The sequence below is a fragment of the Botryllus schlosseri genome, chromosome 5, assembly GCF_051294905.1.
Source record: "Botryllus schlosseri isolate E-star chromosome 5, Bs_hap1, whole genome shotgun sequence".
In the NCBI taxonomy this organism is placed as follows: domain Eukaryota; kingdom Metazoa; phylum Chordata; class Ascidiacea; order Stolidobranchia; family Styelidae; genus Botryllus; species Botryllus schlosseri.
The window spans coordinates 16,510,728-16,523,154 of NC_137240.1; the positions used below are offsets into that span (position 1 = coordinate 16,510,728).

General features: G+C 40.3%; 1 protein-coding gene across 1 annotated transcript in view; it reads left to right on the forward strand.

Annotated features, from left to right (window-relative positions):
- LOC145439247 (EF-hand calcium-binding domain-containing protein 5-like) overlaps positions 1–11,224 on the forward strand; it is a 32,828-nt gene extending 21,604 nt beyond the window's left edge. The window contains exons 23-31 of the mRNA XM_080316746.1: positions 3–173; positions 698–870; positions 1,626–1,854; positions 3,842–4,043; positions 6,535–6,698; positions 7,982–8,126; positions 8,186–8,313; positions 8,596–8,700; positions 9,424–11,224. Of these exons, the coding sequence (XP_080172872.1) occupies positions 3–173; positions 698–870; positions 1,626–1,854; positions 3,842–4,043; positions 6,535–6,698; positions 7,982–8,126; positions 8,186–8,313; positions 8,596–8,700; positions 9,424–9,741 (1,635 nt within the window). The 3' untranslated portion in view covers positions 9,742–11,224. The remainder of the gene's footprint in view (positions 1–2; positions 174–697; positions 871–1,625; positions 1,855–3,841; positions 4,044–6,534; positions 6,699–7,981; positions 8,127–8,185; positions 8,314–8,595; positions 8,701–9,423) is intronic.
- The last annotated feature ends 1,203 nt before the right edge of the window (positions 11,225–12,427 follow it).

The window sequence follows — 12,427 nt, forward strand, 5'->3', positions numbered from 1 at the left end:
AGGTGTTTGACTCCGTGATCGAGTACGTGACCACCACCGTAGAACGGACTTACGCCGAAAGCGTACGCGGCGAGGCGCGACGGAAATGGCTGCGTCAAATTCAAGACGCTGCGGAAACCAGCGGCGCTCTGATGGCGCCCGTGTACCGATTCATCTTCCAGACTCTTTCCAAGGTCGGTGAATTGACCGGTTTGTAATTCTAGTTTGGATTGTGGTTTACACTGAGTAAATTTCCAGCCTAAATTGTGGCTCACCTCACAGTAACCACAACTCATTATTCCACATTGTAAGTGACTGTGAACCATTACAAAATATATTTTGCGGAGCACTGGATTGGAATTTCAGAATGAACGGATTCCGATTTCGAACCCCAATATTCCCTGCGTACGCCAATGCAAATGACGTACCACCACAACAATCACAATTCGCTTAACTACCTGCAACCAGTGCTGGTCATATGTATGAGTTGATTGCGTGTTTTGACCTCTAGGAAACCCCTGAGACTGGATCTGGAAAGCCCTAGTATTAATTGGAACACCGGTTAAGAACTACTGCTCTCATATGTGCATCCTATTAGTTTATTGAACTGGATCACAATGACCTATCCATTTTTGTGTGTAAATAGCATATACCGCTCGGTATATATCAATATATACGTGGCATCTATCTTACAACGCACTAATTCACATTTGTGAAGGATGCGGAGGCACACGGCAATCAAAAACGGATCAGTGCGTACGTCGCGCTGTTGGAAAACAACCTGTCGCATCCGTCCCGCGGAAACTTTCTGTTGAGATACGCGGGCTGGACTAACGACAACGAGAGGTTTCTGAAGGGGAAGGCTTTCTACGAAGACATGCCGGGAATCAGGTGAAGATTCGGCTGTGCGAATTTTGTAATGAGCCAATGGCAAAAAATTGTCCGTGTTACAAATGAGATCTAGGCAGACCTGTACAAACTACTGGAATTCGAAAAAGAACTAGAACTACTCGCTTTTCAAAGCTCGCAAGTAGAACTTGAACTACTAAAAACAGTGGTCAGTTGACTGTAAACTAACAAGATTTGGTCAAGGCATCGTCTGCTTCTAGGGATAACTAGGTGGTAGTGCAAGGTGTATCATCGCGATATGCATAAAAAGAAAACTACAAACAGGTGTCATCTTCCAATATATCGTCGCCGTGGAATGGAAGTAGCTTATGGCCGTTTTATACATTTTGGGAAGATTAACTTTATGTGATGTCTTCATTTTCTTCCAGCCATATCTTGGTCATGGTGAACTTTGAAACAATGCGACAAACATAAACATGGCGGGAACATGAAAATTTTACAAAAACTTGATTTTCTATCAATTTAAAATATGGATCTTAAAATTTGAAAAATGATCATTAGCTACTTCGATCACACCGCGACGATATATGCAGTTACCGTGATAAGGGGATATTTCACATTTTTCACTCATAAGCAATGCTTCTTGAAATCCACAATTGTTCAGTAAAAGTGGAAGCAGTCTCAAAACATGAGCACTCGTGCAATAAGTACGAGTAGTCAGAAACTACCGGAGTACCCTTAAATAGTAGATGTACTCCGTTGCTCTCAATCAGCTCACAAATACTTGTACTCGCCAGCTTTTACTGCGTCAAACGCGGTAAGATGGTGCACGTGCCGCGCGTGCACAGTCACGGGAGAATATACTTTTGGAACGATGAGAGACTGGAAGAGCCGAAAGAAGCGTCTCTCGTCTTGCTGCCCTTGAAGGACGAGGATCACCGCGTGTTCGGTCTGCTCGGAATCGACAACTTGGGAGATGTTGGCGACAGGAGCGTGTTCTCAACGCACGAATTGAACTTTTATCAGGTACGTGTCCCCAGTGTGGAAGAATATTTGCATGTAATTAGTCCAGGCTGAGATTTTTGACATACTGAATATTTCAAATCGTTTCCCACTTTCATATGACTAATTGCGTTCTGACGTCAAACTAGCCATGGTATCTGTTTGATTCGGAACTTGGATATGCAGAGATTGATATTTCTCATTCATATTGAAATGAACCCGACTATTTTGTGCTGACACTCATCAGGGGTACCGTCAGCAACTAGAACAGGTAAAAGCCATGAATTCTGTCATTGGCAAAGATTTGTTGGATAATCCTAAAATTATCGAAGCGACAGATTTCGCGTCGTCGTGTGCCTTGGAGTCGACTTTTTATCAAAATACGCCAACCAAGTTCCGATTATTCCAAATTTCATGCCGTTGACGTGATATTTTGTGTTACAATTGTTGATAGACGATGTTCTTTCCAATTCTTTACTAGTTGCTGATGATAACGGGTATCCCTAACGAGTGTCCGCCAAAAATATTTGGGTTCATTTCAATTTGAATATACCATTGCAATGTATATTGAAGTTCTGTACCTGTAAAAAGCTCTTCAACAAGAAGCGACGACGTAAATTTGATTTCAATCACAAACGAATATTCAGTCGTTGTTTCGCATAACTTAAGCAGTCAATCGGACGTGGGCGTGGCTACTTTAAAAATTGCAAGGTGCTTTTTGTGACTGACGGTCAATGACTATGACTATGACTAATGACACCCCAAATAGCTTGAATTTTCTAAAAATATATTTAGTTACTCTGACAGGATGTGTTTCTTAAGGCAATTGCACTCATAATAGTGATGCAAATGTATCCCAAAAACACTTTGTACTATATAAATTTTAAAGTGTAAAAAATCTGTTCAAGTAGAAGTGGAAGTAGTCTGAAAAACTTCAGTAGACAAATCCTAAATAAGTATTTAAAAAAATAGAAATACTTTTTTACTGACCAGCTCTGGGTATTAGTGTCATGGGCTCGGTCAGAACAAAGATTTAGGATGAGCTATACAAGTTTTATCAATTACGTGAGGACGATGAAAATGGCATTGCTATAGTGCAGTGGTTCTCAACCGGGGTTCGCGAAGCAGCTTCAGGGAGTCCGCGAAACCTCTAAATGTGCAAAATGGTTGATAACCTAATTTATTTTGTTTTAAATTAGAATAATCACGAAGCACTTTCTCTTCATAACTGCTGAAACTTCAGGACTCACATACCACAGAATGGCCATCCGAGATGAAATATTCCACTGTGCAAGCTCATTATAATTGCCAAATTGCCAATAGCCTACTTATACTAGCATATTGCTGATTGGGACGTTTTGTTGGGGTTTTGGAAGAAATTTTTTTGCAGAGATCCATTTTCTCCTATGATATACATATCTGCTATTCCAGAATAACTTCAAGTTGAGGTGCTTGATCAAAATGACTTGGCTGGGCGTTATATGGGTCCATGTATGTTGCGATCATAGCCAAAGGTCTCGTCGGAAGCGTTACGCGTTATTATCACATTCGCCGCCACCTGTCCTTGTGGAAATGGATTTTAAACACTCGTTCAAATCAAATCGACAGCGCGGATTTTCAAGATATGGCCCCATATTTCAAGAAATGCAACTTCATAATTCGCTTTGAAATAATAAAAAGTCTTCCCAATCCCTACATAAATAGTATGTTTGTGTTTTAAAGAAAGGTCAATTTTTGTTGTTTCTCAAATTGCACATGACAGATGAAGTTACATGACAATAGAGATAAATTTGAACTAAGACTTGGGGGTCCGTGGCGGTCCAAAGGGGGTCCGCTAAGACAAAAAGGTTGAGAACCACTGATATAGTGTGACGTAGCGGGTAAAGGTGATGTCACAGTGCCCAAATTTGATGTGTGTTGGCTCTTTCAGCCTTAAGCCACGTCAGTGATTTGGTGATGTCATTTTAACGGTGGTTAAGCTTAATTGCGGTCTCGATTTGCGTAATCACAGGGTGTTGCTAAAGCGTTCCACACCGCGTTCCATCTCGTCGATCTCAAACGAAAGCTGCTTTGCATCATCGAATCGGCGATGTCATGGATACACAGTCGCGCCCCGACGATTCTGAACATCACAATCTACTTTGTGGAACCGGATCTGAAGAATAGTTCCAATTTTGTGCTCCGTAAAATGATGTTTGCAAACAACACCACAGGTACTGAGATTTATCGGCTCAAACTTAGAATACTCTTGAACCTGTATTAACAGTACTCTCGTGATGATTTCCATATGTTGATACAAAGATGGCCGGTTTTCAGTCAGTCTCTCTGTCAGATTTAGTCTCTCTACGAAGACATGGCATGATATTGATAACAAACCAAAACATTAAATTTTGAATAATGTAAGATTAGCAATGAACAACGCTATAACGAAGGGACTGATTGGTGGTTAATCTTGAAGTCTGGTGCAGGCTTGAGAGCTCAGCTACTTGCATATTTTGTGAACTACTGTGCCGTACCATAGGAAAAACTTTGACATGGTTTTACGATTGGAGCTCTGATGAATTAGGAAAAAACATGTAAGAACAAAATACTAATGTAAGAAAGAAACTTGAAACAAAACTCGTTTAACTGCAAAAAGCTACAGTGTGAAGCAAAACTGTACACTGGTATCGGGTCTAATAGCTTAAAGATATCCTGATCAGCGGCTCTCAAAGATGGGTTTGAGAGATGATTTTCTGCACCTTCCCAAAGAAATACACACGTTACGAGAGAAAATAAATGTGGAACCAAACGCAAAAGATAAATTTTAGTAAGCTGGCTTAGTGTCGCTTGTCACAGTATTTTAATCCGGGCAATTTGATTGATCGTGATATTCTTTGTTTCCTGCCTATCGCATTTGTGACATTTAGAAGTGCATACCGGTGACGTACTTCCATAAAGGTAGTACTTACCAAACCACGAACAGATTTATGAAATATACTTGTCGATATATTTACCGCTTACTGGTAGTAGCCTTTTGGCCGTTGTCAAATTAGCCTGAAAGTAGGAGCCTCGAAAAAAAGATTCAATGATTCCTGTGTTCAATTTGGTTTCGCTGTGATGCACTCTGGAGGAGAATAAAAGACACAGTGTGTGCTAAGCTGTAAAGTTTCACCAAGTTCTGCTCTAAAACTTCGCAAGCTGAAAAGACATTTGGTAGCATACCACCCAGATTTTCAAAACAAAGACGAAGATTTATTTAAACGCCAAACAGATAGTTCAGTTAGGTCAAGATTTTATAGCATTGGTGATCAATAGATAGAAAATACTGCAGGGTCAAACACCTCCTACAAAGTTTCAAGAAGAATAGCGATTGCTAAGAATCCTCACACCGTCGAAGAACTGCAACTGATCTATGTGATGTCAAACATTTTGGGAGAATCTGAAGTTCAAAAGCTGGAGCAGGTGTCCCTGTCGAACGACACTGTGAGTAGCGGAATGTCTGATCTATCGGAACACATTTTGTCGCAGGATTTAAGAAGTTGATGATCTGGTCACAAAGATAGATGGAGGAATTCAGAGGCTCAGATTGTTCAGATTTTGTTTTGAAGTTTTTGAATTTTCGTTTTTAGTCGATAGAATTGATGATTCTCACGTAAAAAATCATTTTAGTCAGGTTTAATGCAGACAGACAGACATTTATTGTTTTGTCAAACATAGAATTTGATTGGAAGTGACGATATGACCTGTAAAGGCCTTTCTACTCGTCACCACCGAGAAAGTGAAGTATAATAGGGTATTAATTTAAAGAATATAAAAGTGGACAGTCTGCAATTGTAGGACAGAGAAGAAAAAATAAACACAAATATATGACAAAAACATCAGTCATGGTAAGACGAGTTGCAGCAATATATAAGAGCAATATATTGAATCAATAAACAGAGGCAAAATATATCAATCATCAGGCGCAGACTCTCAGTTCTTAATATGATTTGTAAAATCGTCTGCCCCCGCATTGTTTTACTTTCTTGAAATGCATGTGAAAATGTTCGCAAAAATCATGTAATAAAGGATTTCGTGGTATCTTGGAAACCAAGTCATGAGATTTTTTGGTGGCACAAACCCCAATTACTCACTTTTATAGTCCGGCATCTCTTTGGAACCATCACAAAGACAAAACAATATACCCAACAACATTTTTCTATACGATATCGTGCCATTTTTTGGATTATTTTAAGTTTGTTTGTTTTTGATATTCATGGTGTTTCGACCACATTGGTCATTTTACACCAGGCCGATATTCTTATATTTTTGATTCCGTATTTACCGACTAGTAGCACATACAACTTCTAGGCTCATCATATGACGATTATAAGTAATAATGTGGAATACTTTTCCAATGATGATACTTCGCTCAGTTCTAATACTTCTTCAAGTCTATCTAAAAATAGTACATAAATAGTACATTTCCGATTATCCTAAATTTCATGCCGGTGACTTCATATTTTATGATACGATAGTTGATATACAAAGTTCTTTCTAATTCTGTACTAGTTGCTGACTATTACCCCTGATGAGTGTCAGTTGAAAATATTCGGGTTCATTTCAATATGAATATACTATTCAATGATATATAATTGGAAATAAATATCGATGCACATCAATTTCTATAAGCATTTTTCCGAGATTATTATCTTTGCTTATATCACATTGACATATGTTTAGGTGTCACCCAGCGTTATTCGCGACCTCAACGACTGCACCGCAAGGACAATCTGTTCCGAGATTATCTCTTCAAATGTATGGAGACTTCGGACACCGTGACATCCGAAGCGTACGGAGAGTATCACATGGCGTATCCTATCCGAGGAGACAAGGGCGATTGCCAGGTATTCGGTCTTCTCATATTGTCAATTCTTTTTGACGTTCGACACAATTCAGAGTATGCGTGAGTGTTATCAATCACAGTATCATCCGATGACATGAATACAGATCACCTGTCGGCAACCTTTTTGGTACGATGTGCCAAATGTCAACAACTCGCGTTCCAAACATTTTCATATGTATTTCAAATTAGTTACTGCCACATGCAGCAGTTTATGTTGCACAATTCACATATATTGCCACTATGCAGACGGAAATGTAGTAGTACCCTTGCGTTTTTCAGACTTTGAAAGTGAGGAAAATGGTCTCGTTAGTCAGCAATGCCATGCATCCTAGTGTACAGATCATTTGCAACTTCTCAATTTTTGTGATAATTTACGAACTAATCCGAGAAATAACGGTGTTAACTTCTTTTCTTGAAGCTGACGACTGCAGTTATGCATTCTTACAGTGATTTCTACCCTGGGACCTACTTTCAGGAAAACAATAGAAAATCGATGAAGTCAGGAAAAAAAGAATGCACAAATTTTTATATGTAATCTCAGGCCGCATTAGTTGTTGATGTTTTTACGTATTCGCCTATCAACTCACCAACCAAACCGTAGGGGAAAGGGATTTTACGATTTTTTTTCTTGAAAATTTATGAGGAGGAGGTCAAAGTAGGCAATATTGATACTCTAGTAGCAGTAGAAGTAATGATGTAAATTTTTACTCAATTTCAAGCAGCAATTTCCAACGCATTACAAAACAACTTCAAGGGGAAATAGTCAATTGAAGTCTGAGGAGTACTGTCTGATTTCAAAGACTACTCCAAGTTGTTTTGATACCGTCCTATTTTTTCGTTGTATCGCAATATTGCGGTGTATTGATTAGATGAAATTCTTCGATAATACACTAACCTGAACTCGAGTGAACAGTTTTGAAAAAGTGGATTTAGTCGAGGGTTCGCATACTTTTTGCGGCTAACGCAAATTGAATGATGGAACTGCAAATAGGTAGGCAAATAGACATTTTCACACAGTGTCTATGATAATTTCGCTCGTAAATCCAGAATTAATTTCTACCAAAAATCTTCGAATTATCCAATTTGTAAAAATTGGTTGTTTCTGAAAACTTTTAAAGAAGTGGAAGTATTCTAAAGACATATCCCCTTCAGTGAGTTGTGCAAGCAGGCAAAACCCACTTGAGTACTCCAAAATTAGAGTTGCTTCATTGCTGATCACGATCACCTCTGCCCGAAAGTCTGTTAAAGACAGCAATCTGACAATCAGGTGTCTTTGCATTTCAGTGCGTCGTCGACGTGAGTCTCGGCAAACACAACAAGCTCCCGAAATACGAGGCGATGGAGATGCAGCGCATGCTAAAACTCCTGCAAGCCGCCAACAAAGAAATGCTACACGAGTCTTCGAGCGGCAAAAAGAATATCGTTTTAGGCAAGCGACGTTGGCGATCTCCCCGTGGCAGACAAACTGATTTCGAATTTCTTATGCAGAGGCCGAAAGCCGCATCTCGGACGACACGAGAGTGGAAATCATGTTCGACCGACTCATGTTGACTGATCTTCGTGAAAACGTGAAGAAGTTAGACAAGAGTGTGTTTGCCGAACTGCATAACTATAAGGTACGGTGTTGATCCCTTTTTCCCAACTGGATTTCAATGTATAGATTGTATACCAGCGTGTGTCTTGAGATTTCCAGATCGACTTCTCCTGAACATATAAAATAACTTGTGGAAATTGTCGTAATTGCAATACTCGAAAAAAATTGTCTCTCACTAATCAACTCGAATTGTTGCAATTAATCTTCCATTGAAATTCAAGTACTGTAATCATTGTGCCAGAGCTAATCGCAATGCTCTGATGCAGTCAAAATCGAAGCAATCTATACCAATCGAAATATTTAGATCCCGCCGATTATGATTCACAACATTGTGAAAGCGGTGTTAATGCTGTTTTATCAAGATGACGAGGAACATGAGGCGCTTGAGGACTGGGTTAATTGCAAACAGGTATCGTACTTATCATTTATTGTCACTCCGTTTATATGAAGAGCTTCTTGCATAGTATATTCATATTGAAATGAACCCGAATATTTTCGGCTGACACTCGTCAGGGTAATCGTCAGCAAGTAGCAGAGGATTGGAAGGAACATTGTACATCGACAATCGTATCACAAAATATGACGTTACCGGCATGAAATTTCGTACAATCAAGGCGAAGAGAGCGCTTAAGCTCATCGAGCTATTTTTAGATGGTACATGCACTCTTGGTACAGACACTATGTTGGCGTATTTTGATAAAAATCCACTTCATTTTGGGCCCTCAATGTTGTATAACAATGAACATCTGCGGAGAGCGTTGGTGACGATTTTCGATTGAACACACCTTGTACGGCCACGAATGACGTGACTACATATTCATATATCTGACTTTGGAGCTATTAATTTACAGATTTTCCTAAACCAATGTCCATAGCTCATATATCGCCCACGTTTACTCTCAGCGCCCCCAATTGCTCTATGTATAGTTTGCGGCCCCTTCAAAGTCGCAAACTCCCCCAGGAGGCACTGGCGCCCACTTAGAACCAGTACGCTAACCAGTCTCTCCAGGAATCCAGGGATATGTAATAATTATCTACTAAATATCCCTGGTCCAATCCCGCGACCCGAGTCCTGCAATCAGCCAACCGAAATCGCCGTCGAGAAAAAGTCATGTGACTCTCTCTCGTTCAGCTGACGACGGCGAAACTGCATCAGAAAATCGTAGACTTCGATCCGACCGCCAAGGAAGCTGTCACCGACGAGGTGGTAGGCAAGATATCGCGTCTGCTCAAGGGCATCGCGCACGGCGCCGTCGCAAAGCACGGCTCCATGCCAGCGCAACAGCTCTACAACTGGGCTTTCGTTTGCCTGTCTCTCATCGAACACACGCGCAAGTCTGGAGATAACTCCAGCCAGCCGGCCATCACGCCTGTGACTTCGGCCAGCACGGTCACCACCACCAACACGGAGGAAAGCCAAAAGGCCGCGTCCAGCGAAGGAGCCTTGTAGTTTGCTGGCGGAGCTTGAACGCCGTAGTCTTGGTGTTAGGGTTAGATGTTGTGAAATTACTATCTTTTGTGTGCTTTGCTTGGTGCTTTTCGCGGGTATTGCTGACAGTAGATAGCAACTGTTATCGGAGGTAGTTGGTAACAGACTACTGAAGCGGTGATCAAAGTCATACATGGATAATTAAATAATTCTAGTTGTCTATTCACACTAATTACAGCGAAATACCGGTAATGTAATTCTAATCTAATTTGTTAAATGTTTCTTTGCCCTAATTTTAATTCTAGTATAATTTGTGAAATGTTTCTATGCTCCAATTTTATTTCCAGTCTAATTTCTGGTTTTCCTGAAATTGCTACTGGAGAATTGTATAGTGCGAAACGCGCCAAGCTTGCTGTACAGACATTTTCCATTCTCATGGTTATTAGGATGTACTCTGATTCGATATGAGCTGTGCTTGGTTCAATTTCCAAGCTTTCGTAAAGTCAGTAATCGTAATTCTAATCTAATTTGGAGAAAATGTGTAGCTATAATTCTAATTCTAGTGTAACTTGGAAATCACTACTTATACTTGTTATCAAGTATTGATCGACAGCTTTACTTCTAGTTCTACTTGAGTGTCAACCCTGACAACTTTGACTATTCTGGCCTTTCTACATGTTACCGCCAGTCCCGTTGCGTACATGAACTTGATCACGTGGGCTTTTGTGACGTCACCTCGATTTGCTGTGCTGAAATGTACCTATGAAATCTATTGGATTTTGAAAATGCTTTCACTCAAATTTCCATTCTGTCCGACTGAACCCGGCCAAATATCCTCGGGGTTACTTTAACAATTCGTTTTGCTTTTATACCACCCTACCATACTAAAACGTCTTTCTGCTGATATTGCAAATCGGAAGTGAATAGAATCGTTATGTATCGCTCTGGGTAGTACAGCTCCTGTATCGAACCTGTGGAAATAATGAGAAAATTTCTCCATTTTTGACGGTGTTGGCTGTAACACGTTCTCAGGCGGGTATACTTTTTCATAATTTCACGAGTTTCCATAAATTGTTTTGGATTATTTGTTTCGCAAGTTTGCGTCTCATCGTTAAGATTTTGTTAAATCGTCTTTCGTAACTAAGTTGATGCATTGACCATGGCCACGTTTGCTCATTGGTGTTTTATGAACGGTCCGGAATTTTGACCGATGCATTGCTGAATCGAACTTCCAGACAGACTTTTTTCATGTTCCTGTACTCGTTTTTATTCGTATACATTTACCTAGCACTATACACCGAATCAAGTCCGACACGGCCTTTACTTGACACTGTTGTATTTAACTGTGTAACCAATTAACCATGCATGATTTTTCCTTAACGTTTGAATAGTTACCTATATTTTTAAAGATTTGTAATCAGCCGTTGTTATGCCGCCCAATTTCCTTCTGGTTGTGTACCAATGATAACCAATGCATTTTGTAAACATGATCAACGAAATGGCATTGTTTTGTTTTTGAAGCGTATTTTAGAGGCACAGAACTTCAATATACAATTGAATAATATATCAATTGTTTTGATTTTCTGGTGATGAGTTACGTTTTGGACAGAAAGCAGAATGCCTGTGTTGTATATCCACACCGTTTGTTGAGAAAATATCACCGACAATTGCTGAACCTGCATGCTTTTGCGGTCGAAATTTCACGGAATTTGTATCCAAATCCGGGAGTGCGTGACCCCTCGTATTCCATGCCTGGTTGCGACTTGTTGAAGACAGCCACGGATCTACGATGAGATTTGGATTATCAAAATGTTGTGGACGCTTGGACTTTCGCCATGAAGACGCCCGTCTAACCATCGCAGCCAATGATCGCATCTATTCCGTGGCATACATAGCCTACCACTTCATACAAGCATGGTTTTGGGATTTGTACAATGCGCAGACACTGACAGATTATTTCCATAACATGAAATTCGCCGCAAGACTCTCGACAACTATTGGTGCTCAATGTTACCGCGTTCATTGCACATTGCTCTCGTATGAAGGCGACGATAGTCATCGTGTGATTCTATTTAGCAACCAAAGATGATTCTGAGTGACTGTAGCAAGATACTGTAGCCGTCTGACCAGCGAACAATATAATTGTGGTTAGATAAAGCGACCTCAGAAACGCTTGGCAGGGTTCTAAATGTCATTACAAGAGATCTGCAGTTTTAATCAGAAGAAAGTAGATGTATATAATTTGTTTGCGAGTTCTGCCGCTTTGTGAATTAGCATCGTTGTGAAACGCTCATTGGCAGTCCCCCGAGGTTATATATCCAATCGACATGCGCCGAATCCGAGTCAAGTCGACTCTTCTGGAAAATGTGAATCTAGTGAGATTATAGTCAGGTCAGTAAGGGTGTGGGCAGATTTTTGAACTTCGCGAAGTAGCCTAATGTCGCATCTTCCTGCCTTATCGTCGTACTGGAATCTTGTTGTGTTGAGAATTCAATAAACGTGTGACCTAACGCATATGAAAGTTTTGCATATGTAGACGAAAAATTATGTTTTTATAGCTCCTTCTGCGACGCGCATGCTTTTACAGTGTGCCAACACCAGCGGCGTGTTGTCAATGTGCTTTGGTGGAAGTAAAATACGCAATACGCATTGGTTTATCTCAGGTGATCCTGTTTATCGGTTCTGTGATTGATGGGAAGTTCCTGCA